This window comes from Rutilus rutilus (genome assembly GCF_951802725.1).
Source record: "Rutilus rutilus genome assembly, chromosome: 18".
NCBI classification, from domain to species: Eukaryota; Metazoa; Chordata; class Actinopteri; order Cypriniformes; family Leuciscidae; genus Rutilus; species Rutilus rutilus.
The window spans coordinates 1,749,070-1,773,764 of NC_140231.1; the positions used below are offsets into that span (position 1 = coordinate 1,749,070).

The 24,695-nt window shown below is 40.8% G+C and overlaps 1 protein-coding gene across 1 annotated transcript in view; it reads left to right on the forward strand.

Moving 5' to 3' along the window:
- fstl4 (follistatin-like 4) overlaps positions 1 to 24,695 on the forward strand; it is a 231,170-nt gene that overhangs the window by 181,919 nt on the left and 24,556 nt on the right. The window contains exons 7-8 of the mRNA XM_084386854.1: positions 18,066 to 18,232; positions 23,728 to 23,848. Of these exons, the coding sequence (XP_084242980.1) occupies positions 18,066 to 18,232; positions 23,728 to 23,848 (288 nt within the window). The remainder of the gene's footprint in view (positions 1 to 18,065; positions 18,233 to 23,727; positions 23,849 to 24,695) is intronic.

Consider the following 24,695-nt stretch of genomic DNA (forward strand, 5'->3'; position numbering starts at 1 on the left):
CGATTGATTTGTACACTGTAACGGATTATAAGCAGGGGTGCACATAACTGGTGGAGGGAAGCGCTTTTGAGGACCAACATGTTTGGGGACACGGACACGTTTACTTACAGGAGTAGGATTTGTCTCCGTCTCTGGTAAGACTACAATCATGATCAGGGCAGCACGATATAACGTTTTAGCGTCGATATCGCGATGTTCGTCTCTGCAAAATAGTCACATCGCAGGATGTGGGAGGTCATGCACATATAGGGATCTCAGTTGATCGGTTTCGGTTCGGATCGCGTGCGATTCGTGGATTAATTGCAAAGTTTACCCATCATGGAGTGAAAGTTTATCATTTTCATGTGTTTTGAAGTCCTGTCAGAAAACATCAAGAACAAGACTGGAACTCGCGCGCTGTTTTGTGTAAGATCCCTCGTTTGTCTTAAAGAGACAGCAGCCTAATATACCCGATGTTAATCAAACAACCAGAGCCGGACAGTAACGGAGTACATTTACTTGAGTACAGTACTTAAGTACAATTTTGAGGGATCTGTACTTTACTCGAGTATCATTTTTGGGGAGTACTCATGACTTTACTCAAGTACATTTGAGAGGCAAATATTGTACTCTTTACTCCACTACATTTCTATCCATAACCGTGAGTACCCGTTACTTCTAAAAAAATATTTTAAAAAAGGAAAAAAGAAACATCTCGGAAACCCTCAATTTGTTGGTTCCCTCTCAAACGTGATTGGATTGTGCAGGCGCCACTGATTGGGACAGCCTATCAGCAATCACCTTCAGCTTTCCGCCAAAGTCAACTCCATGGTCAGATTTAGATAAGAGACGAAACCATGGACGAAACAATGGATGAAGACGCAGCAGGTCCATCCCGGGAATGTGCCAACCCGTGGCCCCACCTCGCCAGACTATTTTCAATTTAATGATAGTTTTCGCTTCAAGTGTTTGCTGTGTTTACCAATGTAAGCACTGTGGCAGTAGTAATGCAATATTTAGAAAATGTACTCTTGTACTCTTGATACTCAAGTACTTTTAAAAACAAGTACTTCAGTACTTTTACTTAAGTAGACATCTGACTGTAGTACTTTTACTTGTACTTGAGTCAAATTTAGCAAGGGGTATCTGTACTTTTACTCAAGTAATGAAGCTGTGTACTCTGTCCGCCTCTGCAAACAACTAAAGAGAAAGAGGAAATCACTTTTATAGCTTTAACACAGATAAATTGTATTAATTACATTAATTTATACGGTGAATACTATAGTCTTATTTTACATTTGATTATTCAGTTACTGAATACAGTTAGACTTGCCTGAAAAACATAAAGCACTACTTATTTCATTTGTGATGAGGACAGCTTGTAGGATATTCGTTTCTTTAAATACCCGGCTATGTGTAAATGTGGCCTAAGTGTGAGTACCAGCATCTCCAGGTGCTCCTTTGAGAACCAGACCAAAAAAGTGATGTGCACCCCTGATCATAAGATAATAAACAGGCAAGATTTTAAAATGGCTTCATCTTAAATCAATATTTCATGTCCCTGTCATTATTTGTGAGGTGAAAAGCTGTGTATAAGCGATATGACTGAACTTTACCCCTTAAATGTTTGTCTAGGCTCAAAGCTACTCACAAGGAACTTTTTTTTCTTCACGGAAGCTTTGCATTTGATATTTTCATATAAAAATGAATATTTTGACTCTAATTATTTACTTATGTGGCAAGAAAGCCAGTGGTTATTGCAGAATAAACCCTGACCAAGTGATCAGGACCCAGATGTGAAGCATATTTTTAAATGTATACTTTTTTCAACAAGGACGCATTCATTTGTTTAAAAAAGACAGTGAAGACATTAATGTTTGACAAGTGTGTATATATGTATAGTCACCGTGATTTTGCCAAATGCAACATGTTCCTGTGTCAACCTATTTTGATTCTAGAACAACATTCCTGTCCGAAAATGTAGTCCTCACCCTATCCCTTCCCATTGAATCCAAGCCTATCCATAACTTATCCCTGAAACCAGAAAGAAAATGATGGAGAATAACAGTGATGTAGAAGCTCTGCTTTTAAGCCTGAACTTGACACAAACTGTAAACTTGTCCCTCAAATCTGATGTTTTGGGATGAACTGGAACAAAGATGTTGATCCAGGGACATGTTGCACTTGGTGAAATCACGTTTACCATATATGTATATGCACACTATAGTTTGACGAATGTATATTCGCTTTCCGTAACTTTCCCAGGCCTGGACTACAACAGTTTAAAAATCTGCATGTTTTCAGTGAGCGTGGGATGGCTTTCATGTGTCCTATCAGTCAGTTCTCTGTGTCTCGGAGGCATGAAACACTGAAGCTGGGTGTTGTAGGAGCGTGAGGAGCAACACAGTCTTCTTATCAGTCTTCACCTGCTGCACTCGTACATCAGAAGAGAGGGATCGGGGAAGGAAAAAAAGGAGAAAAGGCATTTCAGGGCATCCAGTTTAAGACATTTATATTCATGTTCATGTTTTTTTTCAAAGCAGTCTCCAAGAACACACTTGCTAGTGTCAAGTCATTTTTATTTCACTGAATGGAAATTCATTTGCTTGATAATTGCGTTGGCCCTCCTGGACGAGATGGTGTCAGCATTCCTTAAATGTGGAGCGCCGGAGAAGCGTGTGTGCTCATCTTTACACCCATGCTTTACGAACGAGATTATAATCACTCATGTGATCTTCTCCTCCCAGCATTTAAGAGCTTTTCTTCAGAGGAGACAATCGTCACGTCCTCATGAGAGTCTCGTTCTGCTGAACGGCACATCGAGAGAGAGAAGATGCTCCATTAATCCGGGTACATTTGAGTTTTTGTTTTCCAAAAGTTTCTCAAACGCCCGAAAACACTAAATTCAGCTTACAGCGCACACGTAAACCCTCATGAAAGCTCACTGAGATGATGCAGACAGAACAAGACATAATCAAGACATCACGCAATTCTTCTGACAGGATTATTTTATTTATCTAAATATCTCAGCGCTCACTGATCGTCCAGGTCGCTCTCACTCACCATTATGGGCCCTATTTTAACGATCTGAAACGCAAGTATCAAACGCGAAACACAAGTAACTTTGTGGGCGGATCTCGGGCGCTGTTGCTATTATACCGGCGGGATAAATGACTCTTGCGCCCGACGCAAATCTAAAATGTGTTGGTCTGAAGTCGCTTCATTACTCATAGGTGTGGTTTGGGCGTAACGTGAAATAAACCAATCAGAGCGTCATCTCACATTCCCTTTAAGAGCAGGTGTGCTTGTTCCATGGCGGATTGCTATTATAACGGCGGATTTGCCAGACGCACGCCAGGAGCGGTTCACAGCCGAGGAGACCGACGTTCTCGTCAGGGACGTTGGGGATGGAGAAACACACCCAAATTAACTTCGGTTAAACAGGTGTATGATAATTTGGGTAAATGTGTAAGCTAGATGTATGCTTTTATAATAAAATGTCTATCTATCTATCTATCTATCTATCTATCTATCTATCTATCTATCTATCTATCTATCTATCTATCTATCTATCTATCGTAATAATGTATGATTTGCAAAAATGATAACTGCTGCGTCTGTGTGTAGATGAGAGAATCAAAGTGTATGCGCGTTGTGCACACGCTACATTGATTAAGGCCAAGCATGCGCCCTTAAAATAGCATATGAATAACATGCGCAACGCACCACTGACTTTAAACTGTTTTATTTTCGGTCTGTGGCGCAATTGTTTTCTAAACCTGTAAAATAGCACCAGGGAACGTTTGCGCCTGAACACGCCTCCTCTTTGCGCTGAACCGCCCCGGGGAGCGCAAGTTCATTCCCTAGTTAACCGACGTGCGTCTGTGGAGGGAAAAGTCAGCTTTGCGCGGGTGCAAAATAGGAATGATACATGCGTCGGTGTACAAAGTCAATTGCGCTGGGAGCAAGATAGGGCCCTATATGTTTGGTCTAAAACACTAAAACTCTCATGTTTCACCACAAGACAGCAGATGTAAGTGAGTTTTCTGTCATCTTTGCAGGACTGTTATGAAGAGTGTGTGAAGTAACATATCTTAGTAACTGTGTGAAAGTGAACGGCACATAACAGGCACAACACCGGTATAAACATGAGTATTTATTGGTACAACAGCGTCACATGACTAAACTTGCGTCATCGTTTTTAAATACCTCCGGATTGACAGTCAAGGCCGCATTAATGCACGGGCTTACCTGGGCTGAAGCCTAGGGGCCTCCCAAGGTCAGGTTCATGATGAGCTGAAAGGGTCATATTGTTTTGTAACTTGTCAGATTTTCTGTCAATCACTCTAATCGCACGTTACACGTCTGCTGATTGAGTGACCCACGTGTCCCCGTAAACCCCGTTCACACAGCCAGCGGTTTTGTCGCTGTATGTCGCTAGTCTCTATACTGTGAAGAAGCTTGTGGGCGTTCGTAACTCTAATGTTATTGATAGACTGCTCGTCTGGCCACATCTATACAAAACACCATCACAAGTGATATACAACTATATTATTTTAATTTGACTAGGAATTAGGCTCAAAAGAAACAGTATGCTGTTGGGAGAGTGTTTTTATATTACTACACAGCAGTGTTCAGTGGATTAAATCATTTACTAGATTAACAATCAATCTACAAATTAAACTCACTCATACTGTCAATAAATTACCTAAACGTCATCCGAATTTGACAAATAATACATTCTCTTGTCCCTAATAGTCAACATAATGCAGGGGAAACTGTAAAATGAACTGCAGCAGTGCTAAACTTACATCATAAAACTACAACACTCGAACTATGTGTGAATTAAACTCACTGAGACTGTCGACAGTTTCTTTTCCAGCATCATTTTATTATTATTTATTATCCATGTTTGTGGTTCCAGTCAAATCATATAAAACAGTGAAACCGCCCTCGAACTCTTCTGTGCCTGCACTCGAGACGGTGACGGGAGCTCCACTGAAAGGCTTCTTTCCTATTGGTTGTCGCTCGCGCAAATCGCTTCTCATTTGCATAAAGTTGAAATTTAGTTGCTGTGTGTGGTTGTTAAATAAAGTGTCTTGTGTTTATGCTCATGTGGGCTCAGTGATATGCTAATAACAACATTATGGTGTTTTCTGGCTCACAGAGGGAAAACTCACTGTTGTAGGTCTCGAAAGAAACTAATGCATTTTGTGATGTAGATTACCTAGATATTACACTTTTTTAAAATGAGACTCTATAAATCGAGGGGATGGGGGGCCTACAAAACCTCTCAGCCCCGGGGCCTAACATTAGGTTAAGGCGGCGCTGTTGGCAGTCCACTCTACAACATGAACACACCGGTTTCAAATATATCAATTTTGGAGAGTTTTCAAAAAGCTTATTTTCTAAAAACGCCGTCTCAGTGTGACCAGAAGACAAAAATATGCATTTTCAAACGACAACGTACTAGTGTGGACAAGGCCTGGCCAAGGCCAAATATTAAAAATAAAAGGATTACAATGTAAAAGATTAATATTGTATACATAAAGATATGGTGAATCCGGCTTGTCCTGTAGATGGTCTGAGCTTTAACCTCACACACACACACACACACAGCTTTAACCTCGCTCTCAAGCAGATCCGTTTCCTCACTAGAGAAGCGTTCAGTCTTTCCGCTTGGTAATTCCTCCATGTAAATAGCGAATCCGCCATGACACGAGCGCAACTGGCTTTTAAAGGGAATGTGAGTTGAGACTCTGATTGGTTTATTGCACGTTATGCCCAAAACACACCCGTTACTCATTAAGAGAACAGAGACAACACACACCCGTTACTCATTAAGAGAACAGAGACAAGCCTTTTAGACCATGCGCCGGGAGCGCCGACCATTTTTCCCGTCGTTAAACTAGTAAAAGTGGATTCAGACACGCTTTAAGTGCACTTGAGCCGTGCGCTTTAGACCATGAGCTTAGATCGTGGAGATAGGGCCCTTTATCTCACTGTAGAGCTGTTCATAGAAGCTGATCTTTCTTCTGCTATAATGTCGTATATAAAGACACTCAGGCTGTTGATGCATGTTTCCTCTCTGACTTGTGTTCTGTATTCATCTAAAAAACAAACCCTGCAGGAATCCTTCATTTCGCTGGGAAACGAGCGGCCTTGCCGTCGGCTGGTGCAATAACACTCAGCTCTGATGGATCAATAGTTTGCAAATCCCGAGAAAGTCGATTATTTGTGAGGAGGAGCTATTTTGGAGCGAGAGGAACACAAAGAGTCATTGTAGAGATAATGTCATGTCAGCCTTATCCAGGGGGAGTCATGCGTGCGTGTGTGTGTGTGTGTGTGTGTGTGTGTGTGTGTGTGTGTGTGTGTGTGTGTGTGTGTGTGTGTGTGTGCGTGTGTGAGAGACAGAGAGGAGAGACAGGTAAACAATCTTAAACCGGGCCTCTTCTGCTGGGAAACTCAACATGGAGCCTGGAAAATGGAAAGTTATTTTGTTGCTGGAGGCTAAAAATGAGAAGTAAAGCGACGAGCATCTGCTAAATCATGAAAGGGAGACGCTAGGTTTTGTATTTTCTGTAAAATGTGAAGCTGTTTTGGGGTTTATGGAGTTTGAGGGCTGAGAAGAACTTGTGCGCAGTTGTCTTTGCTTTTGGAAAAATTCCTCTGACGACATGCTATTCTAAGGCCACGTTTAACCCTTTAACTCACTGTCACTCTTTTTATTTTTTATATTTTTGTATATCACATTTTAGTTATTCGATAAGTGTCATTCGAAAGCTTATGAACTCAAAATTCATCCTGTGAAAACCGCTTTGAAATCGTACTCTAACGGCACGGTACTGGAAACGGTACTCTAAATTATTTTGCGGGCTCCTCCCCTAGTGGGCGTCGTCATTTTTCATATTACAACATTTATTTTAACTACTTTCTAATCTTGACAAAACACATATCGGCGTCTCAAGGTTTCATATTTTGGGATAGAAGTGATATTTGGACAGAAAATTATTCATTTATTACAGGAGAACGCATTAAAACAAAATTCATTGAAATGTGTTTGTCACCCGGTGGCTGAAAATTTCATAGGAACGTATTTTTGTGATATCAACTTTTGTGAACACAACTTGGTTAGACATATGGCTTTGATTTTGGAGTAATTTTAGAGTAAAAATTATTTTGTAAAATAAACATTTTATATAAAATAAAAAAGTACTGTACATTTGATTTACAGTACATTTAAACTTCCATAACTTTTTCATACTTTCATTTTTTGAAGTGCTTTCACTTCAGTAATAATCTTCTGCGTGTCTTCTTTAAGGCGAGACACGGCAGGCAAAAACATTGGGTTTTTTTTACTGGTCAATTTTGCGATTTTTGGATATTTGTCTTCAATAACACGTCTTCTTTCAGACTTGTGTTGAAAAAAGGTCTGAAATACACATTTAGGTCTTTATTTTATTACACTTTGTCTGTTTGCGTCTGTAGATTTCTCATAAATTCAACAAAAGTTTGCGTTCTTAATCAACATGCTGCTCCGCGATATCTGCCGTCAGCCTGTCATCACACGCACCATTAGGAAGCTCTCTCTCTTGTGTACAATCCTGTCGGATCCAAATATGGTCATTTCCTTTTTATCAGCAACCAATCGTGAAAGTAAAAGGGCTGAATGCGCAATCTCATTGGCTGATGAAAAATCTTTAAAGCCCGTTTTCTCAAAATGACTTTTCTCTCCGAAATCTCCACTTCAGCAGCACCGATATACACCAAACTCTCCAGTCTTGTACCTAGTTATATTATGAAGACATTTACTGAGGGATTTGTAAATATATTATTCCTAGCCTGATTTATATAACATTTTATTCCCAAAACCATGGCGAAAATAATTTTTTTAAGGCTATTGACAGTATTTTCTGATTTACAGGATAACAAAAGTAGATATCCATAAATCCCTCTGTTATTTTTTTCCCATCTAATATGTGAACACAATGAAAAAATATTTTTTAACCTGGCTTTATCCAATACTCAGATATTGTTTTTTAAAATATATGCAAATTAGTGCATATTTGATTAGATATTGCCTGATTTGCATATTTAAACATTAAATTACAGAAGACTTGTAATAAATGTTTTTCTCATCTTAATGTAGGTAATCAACTGGGAAAGTTTCATGGTGATATCTGCTAGTTAAAAATGTTACCCTATTCACCTGTAGTGTCTCGCCTTAAAACAAGACCAAAGTATTCTTGAATTACAACCATTTAAGTTTGGATGTGCATTTCCACCTCTATTCTCAAAAAGGGGAGGGGGTGACAGTTAAGGGGTTAAACCGTTTGGTGTAAGTTATATTTGAGTAAAAGCAATATTATGCTGGCATTTGTGCTTTCTCATGACTAATATACAGGTTTTTGTTGGTGGGAGAAACGTCCCTGGGAACGAGACAACGCCTCAGGCGTGACAGGTGTCTGAAATCACTATCAAATCACAGAAATCATATTAACCGGCGACAGCCGCTAACTTCATTAACTTGCAAGTATATAAGGGCGCCTTGCAAACATGACAATCACCTTCCGTCTGAAGGGACTGTTTGGCAGGCAGGCCCCGAGGCATGGTGAAAAGACGCAGTGTCTCGTTCCCTGTTCTCAGGGAACAGAGGTTACAGTCGTAACCTAGACGTTCCCTTTCGAAAGGGAACTCGCACTGCGTTGATGACACTTTGGGGAACGATATACCAATGCCACCATGCTAAGGGGAGTGCATGCCCATTGGCAGTGACAACTGTCAGAACCAGCAAAATTCAAATGAAATGCCAGAACCACTCACCATCAGGTCACACTGGGCTGTCAGTGACAACATTCCCTAAGGCAATAGCCCAAGCTATACGCTTCACAGGAAAACCTCCATAAACTTTGTTTAATGAAAAGGCCTACCTGGGCCTACTCAAGGACCTAGGACCACAGCTTCAAATTAGAAGGGGTCCCTTCTAGGTGTGGCTAGGGAACCCGAAGGAGCGCCAGCCAATCACTATTCAGGGGAACATACTCACCCGAAATGCCACCAGGAAGGCCTGACCTGGTGTCACTTACATTGGACACTTCAGTCTGGCCAACTTCCTGTCTGTCCGAAGACAGAGCCTCTGGACACTTGCCTTTAGATAAGACATCCAAGCCGAGGGACTGCGAAGCTGACAGTGAACCACTCGGCCCAGATCTCACAGACGGGGTATCCAGGAGAACATGACTCAGCATAGCGCTTACAACCTTTGCCAGCAAGGGGAGTTTCTCTGCTTGATCCACAGATCTTCCCAGCGCTTGTGTTTCTTAGCAGGAGGCCTGAAAAGGCCTAAGGACTGATCTAACTGGGAGGCCTCACAAGAGGCCTATGACCGTCTGACCAGACTCAGGAGTCCACGTACTCATAGTGACCCTCAGTGAGGGGAGCACATGGCCTGCCTGGTAAGCAAACCAGGCTGTAGGCTAAAAAAGAGATTCCGAGAGGGAACCAGTAACAGAAAAGTGAACACTTTAATCGTGCTAGGGCGCAAGCTCGCCTTCAGAAGTTGCCTGCTAAGGCCAGCTGAACTGATAGCAAGCGGCTACTAGCTGCCAGAACCCAGTATTGCTGGGAAACTACTTACAGGGAGGCCTGGTGAGGCCTACTACCTGATAACCAGTAGGCTGTTTGCTACCTAGTGCCCATACTTGGGAACTGACCTTCAGGGAGGCCTGGTGAGGCCAACTATCTGATAGCAAGCTAGAAAACTGTTTGCTATGAACCCCAACTCTGGGTGTCAGTCCTGTTAAGGCCAGCTGCCCAGTCCTGGGGCTCAGTCTCGGAGCGGCCTGTTAAGGCCGGCCGCCTGAATGTTTTCTTAGCTAAGAAACTGACTGTCATGGACCAATAAGGTTAGGAACTGAGCTTATTGTGGCCTGATAAGGCGAACCGCCTGACAGTGGTCTTACTAGCTGGCAAAAATCACCCACACTGTTGGGGGTTTGCCTTCTGGGAGGCCTAAACAGCCAACAGTACAGTGGCAAATCTTATTTGGCTGATCATAATCGGGGCTCGCCTCCAGAGAGGCCCACTGAAGCTAATTGTCTGATTGGCCAGTCAATTTTAACAGCCAAGCACCCCATGTTGGGGCTCAGGGTCAGGGAGGCCTGCTAAAGCCAATGCCTGACCGTCAACTCTGCTGGCTGTATACCCCGTCACTCGAAAACTCATTTGAGAGGCCTACTCGGCCTGAAGCACACCAGGAGGAGAGAAATCCTCCACCTGCAGCTCACCCTCGTCAGCCACCGAATCATCTGAGAGGTTATCCCCCTCTCAAGACGTTCGGCGAGCTCCATATAGGAAATCCATGAGGTCCAGACGCTGAACACTCTTCAATCGAGAAGAGGGCCAGACGATAGTGGAGCGTTCTCAAGGGAAAACACTCACAATGTGCACAGGCAGCTTCACAGGCCTTAGTTCAATCAGGGCATTTAAGTAGCTTTTATTAACGTGCCTTAGAAAAAAAGAAAGACAAAAATGCTTTCTACCACAGTTTCCGCCACAGAATAAAACATTTTAAAAGATATTTGCGACTTTTTATCTCACAATTGCGAGTTGTGTTACAATTGTGCTATAAACTCCCTGGCAATTCTAACTTTATTTCTCAGAATTGCGTGTTATAAAGTCAGAATTGCAAAATATAACCAAGAATTGCAATTCTGAGAAGAAAAGTCAAAATTGCAAGTGAGTTTATAACACAATTGCAACTTTATATCACTCAATTCTGACTTTATACTTCACAATTGCGACTTTATATCATGCAACTCAGAAAAGTCAGAAGTGCGAGATGTAAACTCGCTATTGTGAGAAAAAGAGTCGCAATTACCTTTTTATTCTGTGGCGGAAACAAGCTTCTAGTTATAGCTGAGCAAACACTGAAAGAGTCAGTGCAGTGGTCTGGATCACACAGTGCATCATGATTGATTGTTAGTGAAGCGAATGCTGCATTAGCTTCAGTGGAGGACGTGACGTGTGCAAGGCGTGTTTGGGACGTTCCTCTCGCTCTCAGGTGTTCCCTTTAACCTGGGCAAATCAATGTGTTCAGCTCCACAGTGCTCTTCTTCACATTACCCAAATTACCTCTTCTCATTTGAAAGAATTAAACCCACCTGCAACTGTCAGGAAATCACTCAAACAGCACGTTTGTTCCAGAGAGCAGAATGCAGATGGACACCAGCATTCAGATGTTTTTCTGAAGCACTGGAGCATCAACTTGCTGTGTTTAGACTGCTGTCTGCAAACTAACACCAACACCAATGTAGATGTGATATGACTGATCTGGGGCGCGTTTCCCAAAAGCATTGTTAGCCAACTATGGTCCCAAGATCTGTCGTTATCAGCAGTTCAACGAGTCTGTGTTTCCCGAAACCATCGTTCTAACGAACATTCGCAAACAGCATCGCAGAGTTGTGTGTTTGGAACGACAGATCTCGATCTGTGCCAAAACATCTCGCATTAATTCAATGTCAAACAGATTCATTAAAATAAGTTATTACTCCTCCACCTGTGTGACATCATTAACCAACTTGGTTGAACGACCAATATGGTTTCGGGAAACAGTCGTGACTAGCAAGTTGATTTCTTCAAAGATGCATCGTACTGTTATAGTGAAGCAGCGAGTTACAGCGTTTTACCAGAAACACACCCCAGAACGCCAGACTACTGTTGGCCCGGGGTCAGACGGAGACATTTGCCTTGTCTGGGCTGTTCTTGTTTGCACACACACCTGTCTGTCAAATGTTTGTGGATTCAACTGGCTCATATTTTAAAAATATCATCCACAAATCATTGTCATGGAAAAAAATATTGTCACCAAAAATCCTTTTAAAGTGGCATTTCCTTTCTAAAGAGCATACGCTTGAGGCTTAAATCATTCCTGTCTCTCTAACATCAACAAACTGAATTGAACAAATAATGACAGGTTCCTGAACACAACCACAGCCCGCAATTGTCAGCCAAACTGAAAGTCCTGCCCCCAAATTGAGACCATTGGTTGAATCATGATTAAAGGGGTGGTTGAATATGATTTGACTTTTCTAACTGTAGTTAGTGTGTAATGTTGCTGTTTGAGCAGAAACAACATCTGCAAAGTTACAACGCTCAAAGTTCAGAGCAAAGGGAGATATTTGCTTTTAAAGAAATAACTTTTTAAGAACTACAACAAACGGCTGGTAGAGACTACACCACATTCCTCCCGGGTTAGTGACATCACCGACCCTAGAATTTGTTGTGTTTATGTACTTGTCAGGAGATGGCGCTGTAGTTCACATGTTGATACCTATAAAAGGTGTAGAGTAAGAATGGAGGGGTGCACCTGCTGCCTAATCATGTACATGGCTGGCACTGTTATATTGCTTGTGGGTTTGAATAAACCTTGAAGAAATGAGAACTTTCTTGTCTTCCTGATTACTTGGACCTAGACATAACAAATTGGCGACGAGGATTTTGCTGTTCTATATGAAAGATGTCTGCTGTTGCTTCTTTTCCTACGCCATTCTTACCATGTCCGGGTGAGCCGTCTATTCCATTTGGCGTCTGGTTGAAGATGTTTGAGAATTACTTACTTGTCGTAAATGCATCAGGAGATGACTGGCCAGTTGCAAGAAAGCGAGCGTTGTTTCTTCATTGCCTGGGAACAGAAGGGCAGAGACTATTCTATACTTTACCAAACCCAGGAGAAACAATGGAGGATGCTATTGAGACTTTGAAACTACACTTTATTCCTCGACGTAATGTTGTGGCTGAGCGTCATGCATTCAGAAAACGAATTCAAGCACCAGGTGAAACAATCCTGCAGTATGTTGCTTCTCTTCGGGACTTAGCCACCACATGTGAGTTTGCATCTAATAATGATGAAATGTTGCGAGATCAATTAGTGGAGAATGTAAACAGTCATCGTATTAGAGAACGTCTGTTGTTAGAGACTGATTTGACGCTTAACAAGGCTATTACTATTGCTACACAAATGGAGGCTGCTGGTGAACAAGCTAAACTTTTTTCAAATCAGACTTCAGTACCTGTGCAAGCAATACAAGCAACAAGTGTGCCTGCTGTTGATCGTTACAAAAGACAATCACTTTTGAAACCTCTGCCTGTGCCTTCAAAGTCTTTTGCTACTTCCTTGGCTCGTGCATGTTATCGATGTGGATCTACAAAACATCTTGCAAATGATTCCAGATGTCCTGCAGTTTCTGTAAAGTGCAATAATTGTCAAAAGTTGGGACATTTTTCAAGAGTGTGTCGTTCACAGCAAACACATTCTGTACATGAGATTGAACTTCCTGAGCTTCAGATTCTTTACATGCATGATTCAGTATCTAATAAGATAAAGTGTACTACTACTATCATGACTGCATCAGTCTCTGTACCTGTGGAGTTGATTGTGGATTCTGGATCTTCCGTTTCCATTCTGCCTAAATCTGTGTATGAAAAACACTTTAAACAAGACTCTTTGCTGCCTCCTGCTGTTAAATTGGTGACGTATTCACGAAATCCAATACCAGTGCTTGGTTGTCTACCTGTTACTGTTACCAGAGATAATATGACCTGTAATACTTCAATCTTTATAGTCGAATGTGGCACTGCTCTTCTTGGAATGGATTTAATAAATGGATTGCATCTCAAGTTTGAAGGTTCTTCCATACTTCCAGGACCGACTCCGTCTTCAGCCTCTGTAATGCGACTTTCTGCTTCTGTGCCTGTTACTAAGCTAGGATGTGCAAAAGGATTTGAGCATAAGGTAAAAACTTCTTCAGTGGAGAAACCTGTACGTCAGAAACTCAGACGGTTGCCATTATCTGTTCGAAATGCTGTCAGTGATGAACTTCAACGCCTTCTTGACTTGGGTGTTATTGAACGAGTGGATGCATCACCGTGGATTTCTCCAATTGTAGTTGTTCAGAAGAAGACCGGTGGTATTCGCATGTGTGTAGACCTGCGAGAACCAAATAAAGCTGTTGTTGCGGACAGTTATCCTTTGCCCCATATTGATGAGATGATGTCTATGCTGCGTGGAGCAACTGTCTTTTCTACAATTGATTTAGAGAATGCTTATTTCCAGCTCTTGTTACATGAAGAAAGTCGTGATCTGACTGCATTCATCACCCATGAAGGACTATTTAGATTCTGTCGAGTACCTTATGGCCTTGCTTCAGCTCCATCTGCATTTCAGAAAATGCTAGCAACTGTATTACAAGGATTGCCAAACGTAGCCAATTATTTGGATGATGTCATTGTCTGGGGACGCACAAAAAGTGACCATGACCACATGCTTAAAGTGGTTCTTCAGCGCATACATGATGCTGGCTTACAGTTGAATGATTCAAAATGTCACTTTAATAAAAGCAGTTTGCGCTTCCTTGGTCATACTGTGTCTGCACAGGGTATTCACCCAGATGAGGATCATCTTAGTGCAATGCTTCATGCTCCTGTTCCTAAAGATGTACATCAGCTCCGTTCCCTTCTTGGATTGTTGTCATGGTACAATAAATTCATTCCAAATTTCGCTACAGTTGTAGAACCATTGCGTGCTTGCATCAGACAAGGTTCTGAGTTCAGCTGGTCAGATGAGGCTCAGAAGAGTTTCAGTACTGTAAAGGAGTTGTTACTCCAAAGCCCTGCTTTAGCATTGTTTGACCCTAACTTGCCTATTGTCGTTTCAACGGATGCGTCAGATTATGGACTAGGTGCTGTATTCTCTCAAATTCATGAAAACAACACAGAGCACATTGTTGCATTTGCTTCAAGAACATTGTCTACTGCAGAACGCAAATATTCAACAATTGAAAAGGAAGCTCTAGCATGTGTCTGGGCTGTTGAAAAATGGAGAACTTACCTTTGGGGTCGAAAATTTCTTCTACGTACGGATCATCAGGCCTTGACAGTGCTCCTCTCCTCTAAAGGCACAGATCGCGCTGGAATGAGGATCGCACGTTGGGCAGAGCGACTTTTGTGTTTTAACTATGAGGTGAATTATTATCCTGGCTCTCAAAACCAAGTTGCTGATTATCTTTCACGCCTACCCTTGCCTGCTTCTGATGAGGATCTCTCTGATACTGAGCCGGAGTTTGTTGCATTTTTGTCTTCTGAAATGTCTGCTGTGTCTCCAACTGAATTTGCTCTTGCCTCTGCATCATGCTCAGAAATGACTGCATTACGTGCTCAGATTGTTCGTGGATGGCCCTCTTCATCAGCTGCTGTGGGGGTTGTTCTACGTCCATATTTTCAAATACGTCATGAACTTGCTGTGCAAAAGGACTATGTGTTTAGAGGGTCACGTCTTGTTGTTCCTGTTGCATTGCGACGTGTTTTGGTGAATCTTGCCCATGAAGGTCATCAAGGAATAGTGCGTACGAAACAGCGCATTCGTGAACTTTACTGGTGGCCTGGTATTGACTGCTTGGTTAATGAACAGATCAAGAATTGTGAAGTTTGCTTGTCTTCTGATAAGGTTACAACTGTTCGTGCTGCACCTTTACAACCTGTACCTTTTCCAACTATGCCATGGGAAAAAGTGGCTGTTGACATTGTTGGCCCATTTGAAACCGCTACCTGGGATTGTCGGTACATTATGACATTGATTGACTATCATAGTAAGTGGCCAGAAGTGGCATTCACTTCTTCAATCACAAGTAAAAATGTGATCAACTTCTTGACGTCAGTTTTCAGCAGATTTGGAAATCCTCATTACATTGTATCTGACAATGGATGCCAGTTCAAGTCAGTGGAGTTTGCTGCATTTCTGAAAGATCGAGACATTCAACATATATATACGTCAGTGTATCATCCAGCTGCAAATGGAGCTATTGAGCGATTTCATAGAGTACTGAAGAGTTCTATTCAATCTGCTATTCTGTCTGGAAAGCCATGGAAATCAACAGTGACAGACTTTCTTCAAACTTACCGTGCTACTCCCCATGCTGTTACTGGACGGTCTCCTTCTGAGTTACTCTGTGGCAGAAAGTTGCGTACTCGTCTAAATGTTCTCCCTCTTCCTTTAACTTGTAAGGATCCTGCTGTGAGTCAGAAAGTGGCATTGTCTCAAAAGAAGATGAAAACATACACAGACCTCAAACGAAGAGCCTGTACTCCTGAGTTCAAACCTGGAGACTGGGTGCGTATAAAAATTCCAGTTCATGTTCCAAAGGGACATCCTAGATTCTCAAAGCCTTTGAGAATTGTACATCAACTTGGTCCATGCACTTACCAGTTATCAGATGGAAAAAACTGGCATGCATCTCATCTTTCTCCAGCTTGTGCACCTGTGGAAAATGCCATTGATAGTGAACTGGTGTCCTTGCCCCTCCAGTCTGTTCCTTCCTCTACGGTGTTGCCTAAAAATGAACTTGTGAACTTGCCTAATCAAATTGCGTCTCCATCTGTTCCTGTAAGGTCTTCTTCAAGAGTGAAACGCCCTCCGCGTTGGTTGCATGATTATGTTACGTAGTACAAAAGACATTGATTATTTTGTGCTAAATGAGAAATTAATTCTAGTTCTAATATGTCTGGTTACAGAATGTAGAATATACTGTTAAACTAATTGAATTGGATGTACATTTTGTATAGATTTTGCCTATTGCACCAACTATGTAATTTGGGTGGAATTTACAATTTTGAGTAAAGGGGGAATGTTGTGTTTATGTACTTGTCAGGAGATGGCGCTGTAGTTCACATGTTGATACCTATAAAAGGTGTAGAGTAAGAATGGAGGGGTGCACCTGCTGCCTAATCATGTACATGGCTGGCACTGTTATATTGCTTGTGGGTTTGAATAAACCTTGAAGAAATGAGAACTTTCTTGTCTTCCTGATTACTTGGACCTAGACATAACAGAATTTACATAAACCCCACCCCCTGAACACGATTTATAGATTATCATGACAGAATATGCTAATCAATGACTAGAAGATAACTCCACATAAGCTACATAAAATCATCAACTAACCATTCAGAAATGTCCTGTTGCTTCTACATGTTGTCACTTCTTCTTGAGTCTCTCCATCATTGTCTGACTCCGGTTTGAACATAAAAGACTAAAAGTTTTAGACATTTTTAGTGCATGTGTGCGTGAGGTAAAAGGACACGAACTCTTGAAGCTCCGCCCCCTGTGCCGGTAGCAGCAGCTCATTTGCATTTAAAGGAACAGACACAAAATTGTGCGTTTTTGCTCACCCTCAAAAATGGACAATTTTAACATGCTATATAAAAATATCTGTGGGGTATTTTGAGCTAAAACTTCACACACACACTCTGGGGACATCAGAGACTTATTTTACATCTTGTGAAAAGGGCATTATACCACCCCTTTAACGCAAACCAATCAATAAAGGACAGGAAATTAACCAATGAATGCTTTACTTATAATCACTCTGAATATTAAAGTGAGACATGACGAGAAAGTATTTTAACATCCAAATATATACATATAAATCAAAGGCAGATACAAACAAGTTTTTGAGTTGTTTAACAATCAGAAATATGAATAAAATAATAAAATATAATAAAAAAAGTGCCCCATAATGTAAATGCATAAGCTAACTCCACTACTGGACTAAATGTAAATTTGTATAAAAAATGTGTGTATCAAATGTTATTATATTATAAATTATATTTATAGTTTGGTTCATACTGTACCTTAAATTTCAGTTACAGTAGTCAATGTTTAATTGTCTTTTGAAAATAAGCATGGTATTTTCTATAATGTATTAAAAAAATAAACAAACTAAATAATAAAATGAAAAATCAAATACATAATCAAATATTATATTATATTATATTATATTATATTATATTATATTATATTATATTATATTATATTATATTATATTATATTATATTATATTATATTATATTATAAAGCCAGTATGTGTTCTGCACATCAATGGTGTCAAGCCAAAATACTATTTAAACAAAATTGTTTATTTTATTTAGTTTTTCTATGTGGAGTGTTATTTGCTTTTAGACAAACTAATAAATGAATGCATTAATTCACTTTTTGTCATTGTGGATGGTAATGATGTTCTTGTGTCTTGCAGAGGTGGTTCAGCTCAGTCTAGCGGATGAGAAGCGTCTGAGCATCACAACGGTGACCGTCGGCCTGAGCGCTGTGCTGTCCTGTGCCATCCAGGGCACCCTGAGACCACCCATCATCTGGAAGAGAAACGGCATCATCCTCAACTTCCTGGATCTAGAGGATATCAATGTGAGTGCTTCCACATCAAACTGTTGAACATCCCCATTACTGTCCAAGAATAAATGCAGTTCATTAAGAACTCTCCTGTGACAACATGCCCCAATAGTGCTTTAAAAGGGTCACATCACAATTGGAACATTCCAGTAAATATCATATTATAGGTTATTTAAAGCTAAATTTAAAGAGTTAAACAATGATGAGCTAAACATGTAGAAGGTAAACATGTTTTGGCCATCAATAGTGGTATAAAACAACATTTAAAAGCTGAGAGCTGACTACAGTACATTTACATGTGCACCAATAATGTGATTATTTCCAATAATCAGAGTAAAGGCTCATATACCCTAGTGCTCAACACAGATGATGGACTCACATACTGGTGTGTTACTGGTCAAGCTCTTCTAGCGCACATCGTTTTGTTCTCCGGTATCCAGCCTCAGTCATTTTTCTGGTGACGCACATAAAAATGTCTACATTTCGATGTTTTTGACCATCAAATTACCGCATTATATTCATGTCATGCAACGTTGTCAACATTAACTCAGTTTCTTCAGCAGCCCTAAAATGCTCTTGCGCACTTTAGTCAAAGTGGAATAGATGCCATTAAAGTGTTTACATGCCTTTTTGTTGTTATTAAAATCAGGTTAAGATTAATCACAATATTACCTGTCAGATTTTGAGTAAAGGACTCAAGATGCAACCAAACTAGACCGTAGTGCCGGCATCCGAACACTGCGCTCCACACACAAAACAACTCGCGTGGACGGGAGAGCGTTCGTCCCGAGCAAACTCGAGTCAGGGCTCTGTCACCAAACAAGAATGAACCAGAACCCTGACAATTACCTAAATCACACTAGAATCGCATTATGAGAGTGCATGTAGTCATAAAAAAAAAAGCTTTTGTTATGCTGTGTTGTTGAACCTTATCTAAATGTATGCTGAAATATGATGGTGTGGCAGACCAAACTCACAAACATTCGACATGAATAGTCACTGCTAGAGAAATACACGTTTGTGTAATAAACACAGTGACATCTTTCCGAACCCCCTTGCAGGAAATATTGACCTGATCCTTTCTGGAAACCCTTTATAATGTCTTATGAAGCTCACCTGTAGCACTTTTTGCAACAGCATAACTTGGTTATATGCGTCCTACGTGCAATGGCGTATTTTTACCGTATTTTGGATTAAAAGGGAAGGTTGTGGTACTGAGAACACCTTCTCAAGGTGAGAAACCATGCCGAGTTTCTTTCCTGATGTGAAATGATTTCATCCTCCTGTTAATTGGGCAGCTGCTGCATATCTGATAATCATCCAGAGCACGAGGCTCAGTCGGGGGCCAGTTGCATTGATTTTCACCAATTAATCAGTATGTTAGAGAATTGAAGCTCATGCCAAAACAAATTACAAATGTTAATGTTCATTATCAGGACACAAGCTCTGCATTCTGAGGCACACTTTCCGTTTGCAATTACTAAACACATTTGTGTTTCCTCCACTTCATTTTATCATAATGTAATTGTAAATAAGTTCTCAGGAGTCGTGCTGATTTCAAAGGACTGCAGGTTTTGAGAAGCAGACATGCCCGGGGTGGGAACGGGTAGTGTTTAATGAGCTGTGTCCCGCTTGTGTTTAGCTCACCTGCGTTCCTGACAGCATGGGGTTGTGTTTCTGCGCTCACTCATTACAATACTCTAATTGCATGTTAATGAAGTGTTTGCTGAACGCTGCAACACTGACCCAGTCAACGACGACGCGCGGGTCAATGAGAGCGAGCACTGGTGAAGAGTGCTGAGTGAGAGTGAGTGGAAGACCGTCGTGTTCTTTCCGTTAAACTGGGAAACTAAATACAGGCAAACCAAAAATTATCCAGACACCAAATACAATTTTTTATATAGTTTTGACACTATAATAAATGTATGTGACCATATTTTACCCAAAAATGAGTCAAATATATAAACATTTGGGACCAAATATTATTGGGACACTTTGAGCTGATCATGTTTTGCTGAAGTGTGTTTTCTTTAATTGCTAATGCTCTTTTTACACACAGACTGAACACAATGAAGCATTGCTTGGTGATTGGTTGAGCTAAACTGGTATTATCTAATTGTGTAGTTAAATTTAACAGCTGACAGATATTCAACATAATTCATGTGTGAGACAGTCTAACAGAAGGACGGACAAAACCAGTCAAATATCAACTGAGTTCTGCTCATATTTCATTACCATTTTCTAAACTATAGCGAATAAACTGATAATGTGAGAAATGTTGAAGGTGTGTGGTAGATTTTTCCCTAAACCTAACTACGTCCTTTTAGCCCGTCTGGAATAGTCGCTCTGTCGAACAGGGTTCTAGCAGTTCTCAGGGATTCTCAATGGAATTTGTCTGAGATCCTCCGGCCTTGTTTCTTCTTGGGAGAGATTCCCTGAGAACTGCTCGGGAACTTTTCCGGCCGTGATTAAAGCATTTAAAGGACATTTGCTGACGTCTGTTTGTCGATTATTGCTGCCGCAAGCTAGTTGGGGAAACAAGTTATTTAGCGAAATACTAGAGACCTTACTACCAAGTGATAGTGTGGATCGTGTTAAGAACACTAGATACCTTACTACCAAGAGATAGTGTGGATCGTGTTAAGAACACTAGAGACCTCATTCCCAAGTGATAGTGTGGATCGTGTTAAGAACACTAGATACCTTACTACCAAGAGATAGTGTGGATCGTGTTAAGAACACAAGAGACCTTACTACCAAGTGATAGTGTGGATCGTGTTAAGAACACTAGATACCTTACTACCAAGAGATAGTGTGGATCGTGTTAAGAACACAAGAGACCTTATTCCCAAGTGATAGTTTTCGATAGGGGGGAGACGTCGTTCGACTCTTAGGCGGGGTTAGATTGCGGCTTAGGCGTCAACTCGCGCGTTCAGAGGTAACTCAACTGAGTATAATATTTTCACCAGGTTCAACCTAAGTCAGGTGAGTAGGGGAAAAATCTACCACAGGTGTCTGAATAAATTTTGGTTTGACTGTAAATACGTGATTGTGTCTTGCACCTGATGTTGAAGCATCAGCATGTGTAACTGTGTTTTGATTGTGAGGTCTTAGGCATTGATTGGGTCTGATTCCTCGGACGGCTTCCCAGGGGAAAAGTAGAGTTTATTCTGCATGCTTCTCGCTGTTGAATGCTCTTTAAAAATGAGGCATATGGTGCCTGTTCATAGCTGTATAGTAGCTAGAGTTTTAGGGTGTACGTACAGTCGTTTACAGGTGCTTTCAGTATTTGTTGGTTTCTGTTACTCTGGTCAGTGAATCATTGATTTCAATCAAACTGATTTCAGTAAATTTGTCAGATAAATACCTTAACCAAATTCAGTGTTTTGTTCTTCCCTAATATTTAAAATATGTTTCCCATTTTTTTATGGTTTGATCGAACTTGTAGGGTCATTTAAAACAAATATCCCTTCCAGACATCACTTTTGGCCTCTACTGTAATTGGGAACTGGTGTGGATGGAGAAGAGCAGCGGGCCCAGGACTGAACCCTGTGGTACACCACTGGTTACGGCACAGCACGAGGAGAGTGCCGCTTACGAGCTGTTGTCCAGATAGGATGTAAAGCAGGAAAGTTTAGATGTGGGGATGGTGCTTCACGGGATGTAATGGGAAAAGTAACTTTTGCATTCTGACGCAGACATCTGTTGACCAATGAGACAGGCGAGTTCAGTGCTACATGTTAATGTTGCATTTTTTTTTTTTTTTACTATTTATTATAAGCATGAATTTATATGTGTCTAATAAGGAAAAGGGGTTTTTAAATTGCACTTTTATTTTATTCCATCATGTCGTTTGCACGAGCAAAGCATCTGATCTTACAAAACTCTATTTGAAGGAAATAATCCTGAAAACAGAATGAGATTTTTAAATTTCAGGCAGATTTGTCTTATTCCACTGAGAGAAAAAGGCATATTTGAATTTCTATGAATGTCTAATAAAACTTTATGTAGACTGAACAACCCAGACAGCAACATATTGTCGCCCCGGATCCGGGCCACATCTGGTCCATGTGGATTCCATGCATACCAGATCTGGGCCGGATCTGGGCTGGTTGCTGTTGTTGTTGCTGTTGTTGCTGTGTGTATTAATCTGATATATATACTGTATATACTGTGTATATATATATATATATATATATATATACTATATATATGCCATATATATATATATATACTATATATATGCCATATATTTAACAAATAGCTTCTGAAATACACACAGCATTCCATTTGAAGCAGGGAAGATGTTTTTCAGGCGATGCTGTGTGATGTAAAACTCAGCAACACAACACAACAGTGACCCGGGAGTAAATGAACTGCTGAGAGTTCAGACAGAAGAAGCTCTAAATGTTAGAAAGGCCGAGCCAGTGTCGTGACCTCAATCCAGATGCAGTCTGTTGTGTGGTCCGAAGTGAGGAGGAGCGTGCAAATGCACCTCAGCGGCTCCAGAAACATTTAGTAGAGGAGATTGCCAATAAAAAGCTTATCTAATGTTTTATTCGGTCAAACAGTATCAAACAGTGCCTTCAGTTCACCCCTTTACCGCTTTAGAGGTAAATTGGCACAGTTGTGTGACGAACACTCGTCTCTGGTTCTAAATCTAATGGCAGCTAAATTTCCCAAGTGTTTTTGTGTTTTCCAATCATTTTAATTAGGGGTTTATCAACTGTAGGTTTGGTGCTGTTGTTTCGGTTAAACCTCATCGCAAGACATTATCTGACAATTGATTTAAAAGTTTGAATGACAAACTCTTAATTACATTTCATCAGAAAGTGTCAGGCAACACAGTGATGAAAACCGCTACGAGTCCTCCGTATGCAGAATGATATCGGCCTCACGGCAGAGGTGAAGTATTATCAGTCACATAATCTATATTTAATAAAAAAAGTAATTAGTTTTTGTCGTTGGGTTTGCACAGCATCCGTGTCCTTGGACGAGAGTCACTTCTGCCCTCTTCATCCTAAAACTTTAGCACTCGGAGGCAAAGTGGTGTTTTTCCAGGAGCTGATCATCCATCTCGCTGGATTAGTGACGACCTCCTAAACAAACAAATCGCAGTTTTGTTCCCTGTACGGCGGCCGAGCCCTTTTCAGTGCGCCCTATAAAGCTGCAGGTGTGTTAGGGTTTAAGAGCGAGCTTCCGTGTCCTTAAATCATTTACCCTCGGCAAACTCATATAACTACAAAACAGTTTAATGTTTTAATCCCCCTTGAGTCGGCCCAAAACCCCAGATGAGGGGACGCATCCTCACAAAACCACAACAGGCTTCATTAATCACGCTAATGCTGGCTATATTTTTAACCCTTACCATTTATCAGCCTGAGAGAGCATGACAGTGAGGAACAAACCCCTTCTCCCGCTCGCTCATGGGACGCCACTGATTCATAGTCTTATTCATCCCATGCCTTCCTGTTGTTTTATTCTCCGTCTCTTTATTCCCGTTCACTTAGGACTTTGGCGACGACGGCTCGCTCTACATTACGAAGGTGACTACGATTCACATGGGGAACTACAGCTGTCACGCAGACGGCTATGAGGATCTGTCCCAAACCCACGTGCTCCAGGTGAATGGTTAGTAGTAGAATCTTTCATATCTCACCTTTGCTTTTCATGAGCTCTGTTTGAATGTCTGGAAAGGTTGTGAAATGGATGACTAAAGTTGTGTACCTTTTTTTTTTTTTACGGTGTCCACTTTATTTTACAGTCCTGTTCCCCCTATGTACATACTATGTACTTATTATAGTAATTACAATAACTGGGTAAAAACCCCTAAACCTAACCTTAACCCATGTAGTTGCCTTATATCAGCCAGTACTTTCTTAGGTACGTACACTTCAAGTACACATAAGTGCGCATACTGTAAAATAAAGTGCAACCATAAATCACTATAGTAATTACAAAAACAATCTAAAGGTTAAGCGTGGCAGTAATGCCGTATGATGAATACTGCATAAAGGCTGCGTCCACATCTATCCAGATAGATTTGAAAACACATCTTTTCATGTGTTCATTTTCATCTTTCATTACGTTTACATCTCATCAGAATAAACTCCAGAACCTGAAACCAAGTTCCAGGAAAAGGGACTGCAGAACATACATTTTATGGTAGTAGAGAAACTATGTAAGGTAGTGGCCAAAAATTGATGTCCGGCCTAGAAAAAAAAATTTGTGCATGGAGTCAATTGGTTTATATGTGATAATAACGCACTGAAACATACCAAATTGTGCAGATAATTTTTGGTGGCCAGGCTGTCATACAAAGAAATTATGAACGCAATGTAGTCAATGTAGTATGCTTTTTATTTTTTCTTGTGATTTTTTTGTTTTTTGTTTTTTGCCAAATAATTTAGTCAGATAGATACCGTAACCAAGTGTAGTGCCTCATATTTGAGCCTGGTTTCTCCCAAGGTTTGTTTCT